This window comes from Anguilla rostrata, chromosome 1, assembly GCF_018555375.3.
Source record: "Anguilla rostrata isolate EN2019 chromosome 1, ASM1855537v3, whole genome shotgun sequence".
NCBI lineage: Eukaryota > Metazoa > Chordata > Actinopteri > Anguilliformes > Anguillidae > Anguilla > Anguilla rostrata.
In genome coordinates, this window is record NC_057933.1 from 24,571,173 (window position 1) to 24,588,954 (window position 17,782).

Genomic DNA, 17,782 nt, shown 5'->3' on the forward strand with positions numbered 1-17,782 from the left:
TGGAGTGGAAAAGCACCAGTGTTGTCAGTTTAGGCTTTTTCAGTCAAACTGAACAAATTCCACATAGCCTGTCAACAGTAATTTCTGCTTCTATCATAAACTGAATAACACATCATTTGTATGGCAATGGCCAAATGGATTTGTTCCTGAGCAGAAAAAGCCATGTCTGGATTTGAGTTAAGTCTCGTTTTGGAGGGTCTTTCAGAGTGTGTAGTGTTAAAGGGATTAGGCCATATGGCCGCGTGACATCATGGTTTTGGCCTTTGTGGCAGACAGATTACATCATTTTGGCTGGGGGATTTTAATATCAGCCTGGCAATCCTATAATCTTGACTTCGTTGCTCGTTCTCAGTCTAGCTTACTCTTCACTTTTGTTAAACAGCTCAATCCTGGCTGCTCTTCACTACTATGACCAAGTAAATTATTGTTATCTCAGTCTTCGTGTTTGTAGCATACACATGAAAATGGTCCATTCCCAGGCTTTGAAAAGCACGGTGACATTAAACTTATTTCCAATTAAAGGACTTCCCATCCATTTTGTGATTACTAAAAGATTGGAATTGCGAATAGGTATGACAGAAATTAAGAAAACGTGTTTAAACATATCATTCACTGCAACTTTTTCTGATAAACTCTAAACCAGGTACCTCACACTTTGAGCTTGGCTGAACGCAAGTCGGGTCTTCACTGTGAACGACTTCTCCTTGCATATACAGGACTGCCAGATGTCTCTTATCATGCTGTGCTGTGAGGGTCATCTACAGTTATTGTGCATTCAGCTGTGCAACCTGACAAGTTCTTTTTCCTCAATGACCACTGCCCATGGGGGATTCTCCATACATCTGTGTTCAGAAAGGAGTGACAATTCCAAATGCTCTCTCGCCTTTGTCTCACAGTGTAACACTAGAAAGACCTGTCACCCAGCACAGTACTTACTGCGATAAATAATCAATTCATTGTCTTGGATTACTCCATAATGACATTAATGCATGCATCTATATTCAAATATTCCTTGTCTCCCCTTCCCATTTCATTTTCATTCAATTTGACACACACACACACACACACACACACACACAGACAAACAGACAGACGGACAGATAGATAGATGAATCGATAAATCACAGAACTGATTCAAGCCTGCCATCTAGTGGCTGAAAGTGAGAAATCTATAGATACAGTATGTGAACTTGCATGTTTTCCAGTCTTTCAAGGGGGGGGGGGGGGTTGGTTGGGTGCAGGGGGCAATTGGAAACATGACTGCAGCCATGTATTGTGTGAGCTAGTGGTGAGGGTGAATGGTTTGCATATTTAACACTAGTAGGTGCTGGAATTTGAAAGTGTACAGAGACATCTGGTGTGTTTACCTTTACTGATGCTGAACTGGAAGCCCATCCTTCTTCTCTATAAAAAGCTCTTCCAGATAAACATATTTGCTTTTTCCACAGTGTTGCTTATACCTGCAGGTTCAGGCATGTGATGTCATTACTGCGATAATCGCACAGTTAACTGTGAGTGCTCAAATCGCTTTGAGTCATTTTAACAATAGTTGTTTTTTTTCCCTTTCTTTGCTTTGTTTGCTTTCCTTGCTCAGGTTTACAATGAAGTATTTAATGGAAACAATAAATCACATTTCCCTGTGTCAACAATGTGACAGTAACAACATTAGCCTTAGCTGAGGTTTCTTGCCATGACATTGAGCAATGAGCAGTGATTGAATTACACAATGGGGTAATCAGAGGATACGTGGAAGTCCGGCGGCTCAGTTCGCAGTTCAGCCACAGGGTCTCAAGCACAATTGCTCTTTATTTCAAAACAATTTTTATATCCAATTTTCCTTTTCTCCCAGTTAAGGATGTGCTGCTATGGGAGATCATAGAGAAGCCTGTACTCCCCTCTGAAGTGTTTTACTTTGTAGTGAACCAGCTAGACCACACATTTATTGTGTCACAGCAGCAGGCAGACTGCATGTACAAAATCGGCCAGTAGGAGTCGCTAGTGCGTGATGTGATGGGTCCCACTGACTGAGACCCCTCTCTACCTCGTCAACACACTTTGACTGTGGAAAAACATGGGCAAAGTCAGTGTGATGTCACCCATTGACTCTCCGTAGGCTTGTGAAAAGCGTGGGAAGCCTGGAAGTGAAATTGTTGTACAACCAGAGACTGCGCGGTAGAGAAAAGGGGGACCCTTATATGGGCACAATGTCTGGTCGTCCGCTAAGCGTGTGAGATACAGAGACTAGGCAGTGAGACAAATTTTGATTCGTCCACAAAACATTAACATTAATTAATTGTAACACAATAACAACAAATTGGCACATGAGGAGATATTCGATAAAGAAAAGACACCTATTTCAACTACATTTTCTTGTGGGAAAGATTTTTTGACTATATTGTTACCATTCAATAGCATTGAAACGGGTGGTTGAAACACCTATAATGGAGCCAACCACACTGGCGCTATTGAGCAACATCTCTCAACGAGGCCAGGAAGGGAACTTCAAATATGCGGCCCAGTTTTGACTACTTGGCAACACAGCAGCCCCACAGGTTGGGTCATATTTGGCCACAGCTAAATCGCCATTATGACAATTTATTGTGTCACAGGCTGTTTTGTATCCAGAAGAAAGGGAGGGAGATTTGGTGGTAAAAAAAAGTTCATTAGGGATACTCCACACAATACCCCATAGAGTAGAATAAAATGTTCACACAGTGGACATAAACAAAATGGAGTTTTATCGCATTGATTGCTGAAATTGCATTAGAAATGATCGATGCATTTAATCTTGACCATGACTTTTTTATTTTATTTTATTTTTTACTGTCGTTAATGCCATTTCTCTTTTTGTTGCTCCCCCAACCCCAAACACATAATATGATAACCTGGCCTTAATGTGTGGCCTTTCAGCAAACTGAAAACAGACCCAACTCTAAACTGAATGCAAGCCATCGGTGGCTTTACTGGTCAGCAGTAACAGCTCAAGGAACATGCTAATGGCAGTGGCCAAACGCTTCTTTGAAGGGAACATGTGAAACATTAGTAATGGTGATAACCACAGTAACCACCTGTTCAACTCAAAAACATCCTTGCCTGGTGGGAAAAGGTCAATTCTGTCCCATCACAGTGTACGGTCAGTTATGGTCGGCTAATGTTACAAGTGAGGGCAAAACCTGTAACTGTAGGGCCTATCATGCGCTCATAGTGAACATATTTAGAACACAGAGCTTCAGAATGACTCAGTTCTAAATCTCTGGTTCTCACCACAGTAAAAGCCTCATATTTTGTTTGTTGCTCCCCCAACCCCAAACTCATGTCTTGATAACCTGGCCGTAATGTGTGGCCTTTCAGCAAACCGAAAACAGACCCGGCTCTAAACTGAATGCAGGTCAACGGTGACTTTACTGGTCAGCAGCAACGGCTCGAGGAACGTGTTAATAGCAGTGGCCGAACGATGCTTTGAAGAGAACATGTGGGACATTAGCAATGGTGATAACTACAGTAACCACCTGTTCAACTCAAAAACACCCTTGCCTGGGGTGGGGAAAGGTCAGTTCTGTCCCACCACTGTGTACACTCAGTCATGGTCAGCTGGTGTTATAGGCGAGGGCTGAAATTGCAACTGTAGGGCCTACCCCGCATTCACAGTGAGCATATTTAGAGCAACATAGGGCTTCAGAATGGCTCAGGTCTAAATCTCTAGTTCCCACAACAGTAAAGACCACATATATTGTACAATACTATTGACTATATGTATCTCATGATTGTTTTCATACATATTCATCATGAGTTAATGAAATGAAAATGAATATGACATATGACATTTTGGGGTACTTACCCTTTAAGGACAAGTGGTTATGAGTGCAAGGATGAGTGCTACACCTTTGAACTTGCAAACTTTGGTATACAGCCTCAGCTCGATAACCGCATCACACTGCAATTTAAAGGGTAAATGCATTGTCGTGTACTTTACTAGTTCATGTTGAACCTTATAAATCAGTGGTTCCTAAACTCAGGCCTGGGGGACCACTGTGTATGATGTGTATAAACATTGATGAAAGAACTCAATGTGTTAATATAGCACCTTTAAATATGAAAAGCACAAAGGAAAAATTAACAGCGTGTTAAAATTCTGGGATTGCAATTGTGTTTAGGACGAAAACTAGCATACACAGTTGTCTCCCAGGACCAAGTCTGGGAACCACTGTTATCAATAATTATAAATTATGTTTATATATCATTATGGATAATTACAAGCACAAGGTAATTAGAAATAATTACGTGCTTTCACAACCCTTATAAAAAATCCAGAATAAATCAGTCCGCCACATTGAAAAATACAATTTACAGATGACGTTGATCATTGTTCTGTAATAAATATTGTTGATCTCTTAAATGATTAATCACTGATTTCTAGCACTTAACTGTTTCAGTAATTTCCACTGAATGCATGACCATCAAGGAGGTCCTTCCCTTATATAAATGGACTATATCAAAAAGCCAAAATAAAGCACATCAAGATATTGTAACGTAGTCACAAAGCATGGCAAACATACAAACTATTGTTGCTTTCATATATTGTAATAGATTTCAGTGCTGTGACAGCTGGGTCATATATTTATCATTAAAATAGCAACACCACATTTATATTTATATTCCTTCACAAATTTTAATGCTTCCCTTTAAACGTGAGCATTTATTTACCTGGAAGGAAATCTTATCCAGAATGACTTCACCATGGCTCAAAACATAGTTCATAGCACAAGGTTAGTAAGGATAAGGGCAAACAAAACATAATGTTGAGAATCAAGCAAAAACAATGAAAGGAACTGTTTCTATTATGTATGTCTCACGAAGATGCATTTGACTGTAAACTGCATCAACCCACGATTGAGTGCATGTGATAAATTGTGTATAGAGGCTTGTATGGTTTGATGTTAATAGTTCCATTATGACTTTCATTCCAAAAACCTTTGGCCGAGATGGAATGGGGTACATAACTTTATGCAGGAGTTAGAGATATTTCGGTGACATGTGGTTGTCTATCTGCAATGCCGTCTGACATTTTGAAAAAAAAAAAGACCTTATCTTTATAGAGCTTGACTGAAATTCAAGTACATTTGGAATGGGAGAGTAAAAACAAGAATGTTCTTTGAACTATAATGACAGCGTGTCCAAGAGGTGAGCGGGACTTTCTGGAAAAAAAAAAAAAAAAAACTTCCTTAGCCATTATCCTCAGACCTTTGAAGTTGAGCGAGAGCACTCTGTGGTCTCCACCGCTCAGTCTGCTGCACAGGTTAGCTACCACAGAGTTAAAGAGCACGCCTGCTCAAGTTAGATTTACGGAGCTCTTAAGTGCCGTTGCTCGTTCACGGCCATGTTGAGCGAGAATAGTTCATCACGCTGAGTTAAAACACATTGAGCCTCGGAGTGATCCTTTTGAAGTGGGTCAAGCAAAATAAAGCAGATTTTCGGTTATTTATCATCTTTGACGAAGCTTGGCCTGTCGTTTATTTTCAAAGGCTCGTAGACGTGCGGGGCTTCAAACTGTTTCGGCTTTTATTGTGCTGTTCCCAACCATTTCATGGGGGTGCCATTCAGGACACGGCCGAACCGAAGTCGCACAGTTTTGACACAGTTTCTCACTTGAGTCAGCTATAACGGCAGCACATTTAAAAAGCATTACTCAGGCAACCTACTGAGGAAAGCATATACAGACATGATGGCTATGTGTTACAACATAGGGTATTTACAATCATATCAATCTCAATTAAAAACACCCCACTTATGTCACTAATGTATTGCAGCAATTGTACTTCTTCTGTGTAAATCTAAGCAATGTACATAATTTTTTTTTCTAGGCTCAACGCAACATCGTTTTTGAAATGATGCTTCATTCAAGTTTATGCTTTATAAAGATAATTAAAATGTATCATTATTTGAAATAAAATGTACTGGTCTCTTAAGATTGAAATCAGCTAGAACCAGATGCTAGTCAGGACAAAAGCAATTCACATTTTAATTTGTGTACATGTCCTAAAGTTATTATGCTTTTTGCTGCTAATAATAAACATTTCCCATCTAGAATCCCAAAGAAAAATACATGTATCAAAATAATTAAAAAAAGGAAATGTTTGCAAATTACAAAATGACATTAAAAAATTACATAATTTCTCCCAGTGCATTATCAAGCGACAGCTACAATGAAACATTACCCAGCGCATTAAAAAACATGCCACTTTGATCTGTGACAGGTTAAAATATAAAACTTAGCTCCCGTGTTCCGGCAAACCGCCATGTCCGCACACAGGGTATCGGTGACGCTTTCCGTCAGCGCATGAGGGCGGCGAGGATGACCAGCGCGCACGCGAGGCTGCGGACGTTGTTATGCCGCGGGCCGGAGACAGAGACGCCGCCGGACTTGGGCTTTTCCCCGCAGCTGCCGCAGTCTTTCCCGCAGAACGAGCAGAGTGACGTGCGACGCATCATGTCTGAATTGTACGCCCTCTCCACTTTCCTCCCTGAGGGACAAACAAATAAACAGGGGGGAACGGGGTTTACTGGGTGAACGGAAGATGGTAGGATATGTTGTGTTTGTTTTGAAAGGGGAATGGCGCAAAAGCTAGGGTACGGTAGCATGATAGCTGCAGCCTATCTGCTTTATTTTCTCATTAGCATGTTTAGCACCCTCTAGTGGTAAGGGTACTGCAAGTTACATTGAAGGGAGCCGTTCAGTCACTGAGTGTATGAGTAATCAACACTTCTGCCACTGAGTCGTGGCCATAAAAGGGGAGGGGGAATATATATATATATATATATATATATATATTTATTTTTTATTTATTATTTTTTTTATAGCCCAGAATGAGGAAAAATCATCATTGGTTCCCCCACCATCTCAAAGCTGGTATTCTAAGACCAATGCTTATTCTCAATCTGCTGACTTCACCCCACCAAAAAACTATGTCAGATTGTTTAATTTTGAAATCAACTGTATGGTTTTATGTAATGCCCAGTGTCTGCCTTCCACCAGTCCAGTTAACATGAGGATTTGTGGATCTGGACAGGCACTGCACAGTCTTTGTGTCTGGGAAATACCTGCTAATCACTTGCTTCATCCCCAGCTGAGTAAGGGGCTCAGAAAGAGCTATGCAAGAAATTAGGGATTAGAATGGTGACTGATTTCAATGGCAAGGAAGCTGTGTCAAAGTTTCTGCGCTTTTCGTGGAGTTCCCCCTTCGACTGGAAAACGTATGTTGTGAAACCAAACTGCTTACGCGGCTCATAGTAGTCATAGATGAGGACTGTGCCATCTTGAACATTTGCCACTTTGAAGTCCCTCACCGTTGGGATGTCAATGCACACCTGTGATGTGGTTACCTGCAGATTACAGACAAAAATAAGAGGAGGAGAAAACTGGACTTGTTATCCCTCAGGGAACAAAGCAGTCAATCACATTTAGTGCTTCCAGTCTATTTTACTGTTGAACTTCTGTATCTTTGGTTTGTGCGGCTGTCAGTTGCCAAGAGAAAATTTGACAGATCATACATCCTCAGTTCTACATTCTTATTCAAACTTTACTCAATTATTCAAAATATTTATTTCAAATTTACTGGGAGAAGGAGAGATTTCACCCAACATTCTCTCATAGAGCAGGTCTCAGAGGAAGGCTTCATTTGAGTCCTGCTTCCACATCTCTGCAACGCATGAATGGAGAAAATCTCTGTATTTAGCCAGCGTGATACATTCCAACCAACTCACCGAATCCAGATAAAGAACAACTTTACCAGGGGGCGTTTCCACTTTCCTCACAACATCATTAGTTCTGACCCCGCCCTCAACTGGCCGAAGCCCAGTGAGCATGCTCACTTCCATCAGCGCCATGCCCGTCCGAACAATTTGCTGACCCTCCCGCAGTCTGGAGGAGAGGGAACAAGCAATGCTCAAAATGTTCTGCAACCTTCCCTGGAAAGGATGCATTTATTATTATTATTATTATTAGTAGTAGTAGTAGTAGTAGTAGTAGTAGTCTTATTATTATTATTATAGGTTTCTCAGGCAAAATTGGGTGGGGAAGAACATACACATATACACACACACAGATAAATATCTATACAAGTAAGTGCAGTGATGGGTCACATCAAAAGCGTTCTCCATGTCTAAGTTTAAAGTAAATTTGACACTATTTGCCAAAAGCTGACAAAGCAACAGGCAGTATCAGTGTGGAAGAGACGGTACCTGTAATGCTCACCTAGTGCAGATGGTCAGGGAGACGTGGTTCAGGTCTGTGTCTGTGACACGAACGTCCAAATCAAATGCCTCGTCACTCATGGTGTTGCTGCGACGCCTGGATAGCGTGCGGGTGTTCAAGTTGTAGAACACGTTCAGCTGTTTACCAGGATACAATGGAAATAACGGTGCATTAAAACAATGGGCAGATACATGAGATGCCATCACCATTTACCATGATCAATTGATTAAACTAGCTTCTCTCGCCCCAGGTCGAAATTACAAGTCAATTAATCTGCAGTTCTTCACCTGTCTTGTCTTGAATTTAAATCAATGCAAGGACATTAATAATCCTGGTGCATGTTCTTCCAATCACTAATGTCCTTTGTTGATTATATTTTTGCCTGTACAGTTCCATATTGATATTACCTTAAACACTTTTGCTTGTGTAACATCAGTAAGTTGAGCTTTCTTGATTACTGAAACTTAACCAGAGTGAGAACGCTTGCATAATTATAGACAACCAGGCCTGTCATCATTTTTATATATGACCCAATGCATGGGATGTTGTTTACTTAATTAATTAATTACATAGTCTGCACATATTATAGGCTCATATCACAGTTGCACATACTCTGAACTTCACAAATATACGATACCTTATCAGAAAGAAGCAAAAAAACAGTAGCTAGGACAGTAGGGCTATAATCTTAATTTCACTAATAACTCTTATTCACTCATAGCACACAACGCATTGCATTCCGACACACTTCCATTTTAAACGCGGTATGAATTGCACAGCTAATGCATTAGTTGTGGCGAGTGACAGCACACATGCTATTTAAGGTAGTTTTATCGCAGCGCCAGTCATAAACGAACAGATGTGGGCCCACCTTCCTGGAGGCGCCCTCCAGGTTTTCACATGTGTGCACAAGCATTTTGCAAAACCGTTTTTCAGTAAAAAAAAAAAAAAAGCAAAAATGGGATAAAAATACTAATTGAATAATCTGAAATACACTAACTGAATGAACGCAACTTCAGAAAGGAGCACAATAAGCATAGAAACATAAGCTAAATTACAAATACTGTTCTTAATTGCTGAGCGTGGTAAGCCTGGTAAGCGGGGGGGAGAGGGCAAGGGGGTGAGGGCAGGGGGGCATTAAGGCCATTCAGAATGAAGGAGCATTAGTGCAGCAGATGCAGAAAAAAACAGTAAATTATTGAGTGCCCTGTTGTAATATTTAAAGTTTTTGCAGCAGGGGGGTGTTCTTTGAAATGGAGAACATGTCTGTTCTCTGTCCTGTTTTTTAAATATATTTTTGCAGTGCAGCAGAAAATACCTCCCGCTGGACAGCAAGCTGAAAACAAGATGTTTTTTTTTTGGAGTTGGCAAGCAAGAGCAACGCAGTTCTATTACATACAGAGGCAAGACATTCCACCCAAACCTCTCCAGACATGAGTGGGAAAACACACACTGAGAGCAAGCCACAGGTCCCGCTTATTTAAAATGTAGTCTGATGGGGGGAGGGGTGGGGGGGTCTTGCATCAGTCTAAATTTTAAATAAGAGAAGGACTGATATGGTGGGGGGTGGGGGTGGGGGTAGGGGGGGTAAATATTGAGACTGGAGCAGGCAGCAGTTGTATGTGGGGAGTTCAGAGCAGGTGGCATGCAGGTCCACTGATTTTATACAGACAGGATGGTCTGAAAGTGGACACCGATGATTAGACAGCACCATTCATCTGACATACAGGTTAGTGGACCTGCGCCCCACCTCTTCTGAGCTGATGCCAGCGATGAGGCTGCAGGTGCCTGCCCAGCGGTGGGCAGTTTTCAACATTTCGGTTAGGTTCAGGCTCAAGTCCTCAATAAACTTTCTGTCTCTGGCTAGGCTGGTCCAAAGTGTTTAAAAGGCATGTTTTAATATTTATTCCACACCTGCTTATGGCTAATAGGCAAACTATTTGTTGTTTACCATGGCAGTGCAAAATAATCTTAATAAGTTGTTTATTGATGGAAAATGGATCTGGTTTGTAAGGAAAGGCTACTTTACTCTTGGTCGTGGGAATACGAGTGTGACACAGGATGTTCACAGATTAAATATTGGAGTCGGGTGACACATCCATTTCAATCAGGTAAGAGGCAAATTTTCAAGTTTACATGAATGGGACCTGGCGTGTGAGTCAGTTGTCATTGCCCTGATAGGGTCTGGAGGATGGTTGAGATGCGTCCAGATTCAATCAGACGTTGACACACTGCCTCCACAGGTCACGCGGCACACGTTGGAAAATAGCAAACATAATATGCCCCCTCTCAGGTCATGTTTTTGTTTCTTCATAATAAATATGCTCTCAGAAGAAAGGGCTCCAAAAGGTTCTTCTGTGTCTCCATAGAGGAACCCTATCCAGTTCAAATGTTTGTTTTCAGGCAAAATGGTTCAATTTGAGAGCTTTTACTCTTTTCATACTTACCACAGAGGGTTCCATAAAGAACTAAAAAGAGTTTCCCGATGGAGACAAACCAAAGAACCCTTTTTTCTGAGAAAGTATTATATGACTCAATCAATGTATTATCTGCTGCAGTTATTCTATTTATTTATTTATTTATTAGAATCGTGCCTTGTTAAAAGGGTGTGTCCATAATTACTAATCAAATCCAAACTGACAAAATGAAATTGCAGATTGCTTTATCAGGAGAATCCTTTTGCGGTAGCACACACCACAGAAATGTGAGGAATGGGAAAACTTTGCTGGTTACCAGTAACAAGAGAGCTCCTTGTGGATATTTTTGTCACAGGGGAAAATGTGCACAAAATGAAATAGCAAATGAATTTTTGACACAAAATGTTCTGCACAATGACACAGTCATCTCAAATGCCTTAGCCTGCATAATCTGGCTTTATAATTAATATGACTTTAATAAAACTGCCATTAATACTTGAGGTAAATGACTGAATTGTATGTACAGTATAAAAGCACACCTTTATATCTCCACAGTTAACATACTGTGACATTGATTATTTAAACATAGTTAGCGATTAATCGAATCTGCAGTACCTGAAATAGAGCAAATCCTCTTCCCTCTATGGAAACATTTAAATGTACATCCTTCCCAACTTCAATCTGCAGAATAGGAAATAGTGTTACTTTCTTGCAAATATGCCAGTACAACATAGATATCAAAAAGCTTCAAGATTTATTTTAAGGATAATTTGTTACTAAATAATGTATATTAACCTGAATGAATGAGCATGTGCAACGATAAGCAATGGGTGATATCACATGGTGTGCACTAAAACTCATGATCTAAACAATGTGCTTTCTCCCAGTCAAGTATTACTTTATACCATTGCAGTCTTTGTGTTTATTGTGTCGTATGGAACTGTGCTGGTGGCATAATATTGCTTTTTATTGCATTGCATTGCACCATGTTGTAAGTAGAACAGTATTGAATTGTATTCTAGATATTGTAGGTAGTACAGCATTTCATTGTGTTGCTGCCTTATATGTACTATAATATTGCATCGTGTCATGTTGCATTGCATATCATGTAGTAATGCGCTGCATAATGTCGCGTTGTATTGTATGTAGTATAGCATTGCATTTTATGGAATAGAGTTGTACATTAGTATTCTACTGCGGTGTATGGTGATATATCATATGTGGTATAGTATAGTATTACCTCTTGGCTCTGCAGCAACAGAGAGTTGGCAGAATTGATATGAAGCCTAGCAACCACTTGAGAGTTCATGGTCTTGACTGTGATCCACAGGTCGATGGCATCTGATCCGCTGAATGCCGCATAATGGGACAAGGCCTGCAGCGCTACGACAGTGTCCTGATAGAGGGGCAGAGAAGCAAAAAAGTTGTAGACAACATTTGCCAAAGGGGAGACCCACATCAATGCCACTACAGATCTACATCCAATGACTATACATTCTGTGTTGCTGTTTTTTGACCTTCCACCTCCCCATTCAAGTGTATCCTTGTTCTCCCAATTAATCAAATGAAAAAGTTGAAATAATGAAAAAGCTATGTCAATACATGGCTCCAAATGAAATCCAAATCATAAGAAACGAATAAAGCATTTCAACTGTTTGTCGATAGTTTAGGATATATTGCGAATGATATGCCGTTCAATGCATTTTTCAATAAGAGCGTCATTTACAGTTCTTCAAGGGCTGATTGTTTGCTGACTTTGTTCAAATCCCCTGGCCTTATTAGTCCATGAAATGCTACATAGAAAAACCCATATTCACCGCTAATGCACTTAAATTATTTGAGTCTTCACCTATGATCCAAAAATCACATGCCTCAGACTAAGGGCCTGTTGTCGGCAGGGAAATGGTGATAGATAGTGGGCCCCTAGAAGGAGCACGCCTATTATTTTGGTTTTGTGGTAAGTGTTAAAGGACCTATTTGGGGTTTTCCAGGTGAACATTTGGCCAGGGGGCAGGGGGATAGTACCTGCGTGGAGCCATACCCTCCCAGGTGGTTCCTCTGCTGACTCAGCCACTTCATGAGGGAGATGCCCTCCACCACCTTGGCCTGGGTGAAGAGGGACAGGAGCGCATAGGCGGCCATCTCTATGTTGGCCGACCGCGGCTGCCAGGAAGCCGACAGCCCTGCGCCCGGCATCCTCCAGAACACCACGCCGTCTGAGGAGGAAGCGCCGCTCCGATTAAGACTGTTTGGGGACCGAACAGCTGCCACATAAAACCTTTCAGCAGGGCCATCAAGAAGTGCCCTCAAAGTAGAGGCCTACATATATTTGCGGGACAAAATATACTGTGTGTATATATTCTGCAGACAGGAGCATGCAGTCAGAGAAGAGACTGAGAATATTTGGACTATTTAAAATGTTAGTGATTTTGTATTTTTGTTTGTCATGAGTTTGTAATAAAAATTGTAGATCACTGTCCTTCTCATCTCAACTGAAAATCATTGAGTACACATGACTTATTTTACATGCCATCTGGCCTTATTAAATTGGCGTGCCATGTCCTCTGCATCCCACATTCCAGAGCCTCCTCGGAATGGGCTTTAGTGTACGTGGCCCGGATTCTGTTCTGTTGTTATGGAGTCGGAATACTTCTTTTCAAACAGAACAATGCAAAATGTGACTATGTTATTAATAAAAAAATAAGCTTATTGTTCTTCCTAGCATGTACAGTATCTGATTATTTAGCCTGTATCAAAGCTTCATTATGGCAAGAAATATGACGCTGCGGGTGGAAGGAGAACAATGGGTTCGGAATAGGATCACTTGGGTGGTGTGGTAGTGGGTGGAAGAAAGTAAGAACTACCTCAGAAGTATCTCAGAGAGCAACCTAATTTATATAGCAGAGCTCACAACCAAGTAATTATTACCTCAGTGTACTTCACATAAAGTCAGAGTGCTAACTACTGAGAACATATTAAACCAGAGTTTCCAAGAGGTAACAAGTAAGAATTAGTGTCCTGACAAAGCAAAAGGCCAAATAGTATGCACTAACTTCCCCAAAAATCCCAAAAAACATTTTTCTTAAAACTTTAAGTAACATACATATAAAGACAGCATACTATGATGGTAAATAGCATTACTAGCATGGATTATGGATGTAAATTCATGTTCATTTTCTGCAGATGTGCATTGTAACAAACTCTGGTAAGTTCCTGTATAGCACTAATGTATAGGATTGCACATGAGAATGGCAGTGCAATTATTACCCTTTACATCTGCTCTGCTCAGAAGCTCATTCAGGGCAGTTTGCGCACTGACGTGTTCGGCCAGAGACAGAGCATAGGCCACCAGGGACAGGCTGTAGTTACTGGAGACCCCACCCGAGAGCTTAGACTCCAGGAAGCTCAGCGCGTTTGTCACCGTGCTGGCGTACAAATCCTGACGGCAAACAATAGCAAAAGACAGCATGAGCAAGTGGGATATCACGTTGGTTAGCATGAGATAGGGTTAGACAGCGTGGGGATGAATTATTGCGGGACAGTGCAACGTACGTAATCCAAGAAGATATGACAGGACGTGAGGTAGGTTGTTGTGACGTACCTTGTTGGCCTGGTCCTCCAGCAGGGCCATCAGAGCGTATGCGGTCAGGGATACGGGGCCGTCTAGGCCTCCCTGGAGCTCGGTGTGAATGACCCTCCCAGGCTCCAAGAAGGCCCCGTCGGACCCCTGCTGGCTGACCAACCAGGCTGCGGTCTTGGAGAGAACGTCGACGTCGATCATGATGAACGGCCGCGCCTGGAGGAAGCACCGCAGCACAAACGCCGACAGCCTGCCGGAGAAGATGGACGCACGTCAGACCTCGAAACGGTTTGAGATCGCATGAGATGACTTAGGGTGAGCCACAGAGAGATAATGCGAAAGAAGTTCAGGTAAGGTTGGTTAAGCAACCAACACAATTCCATACAACACAACGAACACAAACACTGCATTGGAATTATCTATTAAAGTATCAGGTAAGGTGTGATATGATGTGAGATAGAGTGGTACGTTGTGGTGACGTAGGGTGAGGCAGCGAGAGATGAGGTTTGATGCTGCGAAATGAGCATGCCCAGACCCTAAGATTAATTCTGGTTGCTACGGGTACGCACCATGTGCTACCGGAGGCATCACTGTCTCCAAAGGCACTGAAAGAACCGTCCCCCCTCTGGTAGGACAGCTCTCGCTGGTAACCTGAGAGGAGGTACAGGGGCATCATTTAAGATCTGAAGCTTTCATTTCAAAGGGTAAAGAACTACTGAGGCAACGCAACAATGGTAATGTAGAAAGAAATGAAGGAGTATCAGTTGGTAAAGGTGTAATGGTTTCTAGAGGATGATGAGCAGATGACCTTCCATCATGAATTGTATGGCTCTGCTGTAGACGGCCTCCTCCACCTGCCCGGTGATGGTAAGGTACTGCAGGACGTAGATGCTGGGGGCAAAATGGATCATGTTCTGCTCTCCACAGCCATACGGCATCTGTATGAGGGACTCCAGCCCTGAGAGGGAGGGCCCCAGGATGTTACCTGTTCAAATCGAGAAAAAAAAAAATGAAAAAGACAAAAAGAGAGCTCACCAAATGGTGCACCGCAACACAGAATGGCAAATGCAATGATAATGATATTTTAATGATACTCTATGAATGGTGGAGGAGAGAGGGGAGGGAGGAAGGGAGAACAAGAGACAGAGAGAAAGAGAGTTCCAAAAATCTCCAAAAAAAAGCCAAGGTCACAAGAAGACACTGGCTAGAGAAACTGAGAGTACAGACTAGAGTATACAGTAGTCTATACTACTACTTATACTACTAGACTATATAACTTAGTACATGGACTTTGATAGCTGCTGCTCAGTATAGAATAGATTTTGTACAGTGCATCTTTGTAATGTCACCAAGAATTAAAGCAAATTTTACAGGCAGAAATGCCTCAGAACCTCCAGTTCCTACTACCCTGGATCCATACGGCTCAAAGCACTGACACTGAAAGAGCCAGACCTTGTGCTGTCAAAGATAGTGTTATATTCCGTCCTATTTGTACGACAAATTTGTGTGCCAAGTTGAGTTCAACCGCAGGACTGAAAGACAGGCAACTGTTCTTGGCCTGTTTACCATAGAGCAAACACACAATGTTCGCTTCCCATGTCAAATCTGTCCTCTGAAGGCCATCTTGTGTTTTTGTGTCATGGTTTACCATGGGTGAACTCCAAACATAAAAATGAAGAGAGTTTTCCCACCCTTCCTCACTACGAACATTGAGGTAAACAGACGAGCCAAGTATTCTGATCAAGGAATGTACTGTAATGCTCTGATGTCCTTCACCGGCCATCGGAGAGTCCCATTGTTAGGTCTCATCTGTGTGAGAACCAGATGAACTGCAGACGTACCGACCGCAGTCACTTCTGCCCTTTGGCTGCCCGGCACCACATCTGGGGGAAGGGTGAAGGTGATCTCGCTAGAGTGGTTCTGATTGGACGGGACCAGCTCCAGGAACAGAGACTTGCTGAATGACTTCTCTATCCCCTCCGACTGAACAGAAGCAAAAGCATCTTGCACAATGTTATCAAAATGGCCAGTAAGGCAATACTGTAGGTGAACAACAAAACAATCTTAACTTGTACCGCATAGAATAACCTTACTAAATCTGAATTATGCCTAATATGCACATCGCTTAGCTGTCACATATCAATCTCCTACCTCCACACCGCTGTATGCTGTATTTGGATATATTTAAATTTTTCTATTAGTGCTGTGTGTTTTTTGTGCCACTGATGTGTCTTTTTTAATTGCTGCTGTAAGACAAGTTTCTCTAGAGTAAAAGTGAACTGAAATGAACTGAACTGAAACAGACACCAAAGTTACATACATCACATTATATTACATTACATTCAATTAGTTGACATTCTTATCGAGAACTAAATAAGAGACAGCATTAAATAACAGAAGCAGTAACAACAGAAAAATAAGGCTGATTTGTTAATTAATGGGGTCCAAGCAGCACTGTTGAGGTTGAGTTGAGATTGTAATTGTGAAACCGAAAAATAAATATTTATATTCATCTTATATTTCCGGGTGTCTTTATTTCTTAATGAATCTCATAATTGTGCATTTCCATCATACCTTGACCAAAACTGTGCTGGTAACTGTGTCAGAGGCAAAGAAGGACATAACTTTCGCTGTCACAGACATCATGCCAAGGACTTTGGGCCTTATGGGAAAAAGAACGGTGGCGTCATTGCGGCTTTGCACGGATACACTCCTCGCCCCGGCGCTCGAAGACGATTGGTTGTCGGCGAAGATGAACTCAAATGAATCGCTCTCCTCCACAATCACGAGAGCCTGCAGGGGTGAAAAGCGAGAGTCACACCAAAGGGTCAGCGCACGCATATCACTTACCTCATGGGATGGGCCACACAGGGGACACAGCAACAATTGCAGAAATTACTGGAAACCACAGTCATAGAACAATTAGAATGGATCATGTAGAATTATGAAATGATGGTTTTTGTGGTCTGCTGTCAAATGTGTCAAGTGGCTGCAAGTCAACTTGAAAACCTGGCTTGTCTTGAATAATGTAGGGTGGAGAAGTGTGGTGGTATAACAGTGAAATATCGTACGTCTCATATAACACATTATATATAGATATCACTATATCAAAGCAAGCACACAGTGGATAAATGTTATTTGCATTGTTCTGATGAAACAAAATATGAAACAGTAAAAAATGGTTAACATAACAATAACTGGCAAATGTAATTCATTGTTTCATTTTTACTCAAATTAGTCATTTCAAATGGACTCTTGGATTTCATTATTATAGCAGCATCTACCATCCAGGTTACATCTCTGCAGGTGATTTATCAACCAGAGGTGGCGCTGATGACCAGTGAGGTGGGGGTTATCTTACAAATGGAACCTCCTGTCTCTGTTCCATTCGTACCAGGTTTACTACTCAACAGTCCCATGGACCTGGTTAAATCTGGCTAATGTTCTTACAACCACACCAGAGGAATTTTTTCTTTCATTTTGATGTCCTCTGTCAATTTGTCTCTGCCAGTCACCATTTTGTTTCACCTTGGT

At 41.6% G+C, this 17,782-nt stretch overlaps 1 protein-coding gene across 4 annotated transcripts in view; it reads right to left on the bottom strand.

Moving 5' to 3' along the window:
* Nucleotides 1-5,202: 5,202 nt before the first annotated feature.
* LOC135252794 (CD109 antigen-like) overlaps nucleotides 5,203-17,782 on the bottom strand; it is a 33,386-nt gene continuing 20,806 nt past the window's right edge. For all 4 annotated transcript variants that reach the window (XM_064331334.1, XM_064331316.1, XM_064331325.1 and 1 more), the window contains 13 exons: nucleotides 16,823-17,041; nucleotides 16,090-16,231; nucleotides 15,057-15,233; nucleotides 14,818-14,899; nucleotides 14,270-14,498; nucleotides 13,936-14,107; nucleotides 12,694-12,884; nucleotides 11,909-12,064; nucleotides 11,284-11,349; nucleotides 8,252-8,388; nucleotides 7,762-7,918; nucleotides 7,278-7,380; nucleotides 5,203-6,521 (listed from right to left, as the gene is read on the bottom strand). In XM_064331334.1, the coding sequence (XP_064187404.1) occupies nucleotides 6,331-6,521; nucleotides 7,278-7,380; nucleotides 7,762-7,918; nucleotides 8,252-8,388; nucleotides 11,284-11,349; nucleotides 11,909-12,064; nucleotides 12,694-12,884; nucleotides 13,936-14,107; nucleotides 14,270-14,498; nucleotides 14,818-14,899; nucleotides 15,057-15,233; nucleotides 16,090-16,231; nucleotides 16,823-17,041 (2,022 nt within the window). In that variant the 3' untranslated portion in view covers nucleotides 5,203-6,330. The remainder of the gene's footprint in view (nucleotides 6,522-7,277; nucleotides 7,381-7,761; nucleotides 7,919-8,251; nucleotides 8,389-11,283; nucleotides 11,350-11,908; nucleotides 12,065-12,693; nucleotides 12,885-13,935; nucleotides 14,108-14,269; nucleotides 14,499-14,817; nucleotides 14,900-15,056; nucleotides 15,234-16,089; nucleotides 16,232-16,822; nucleotides 17,042-17,782) is intronic.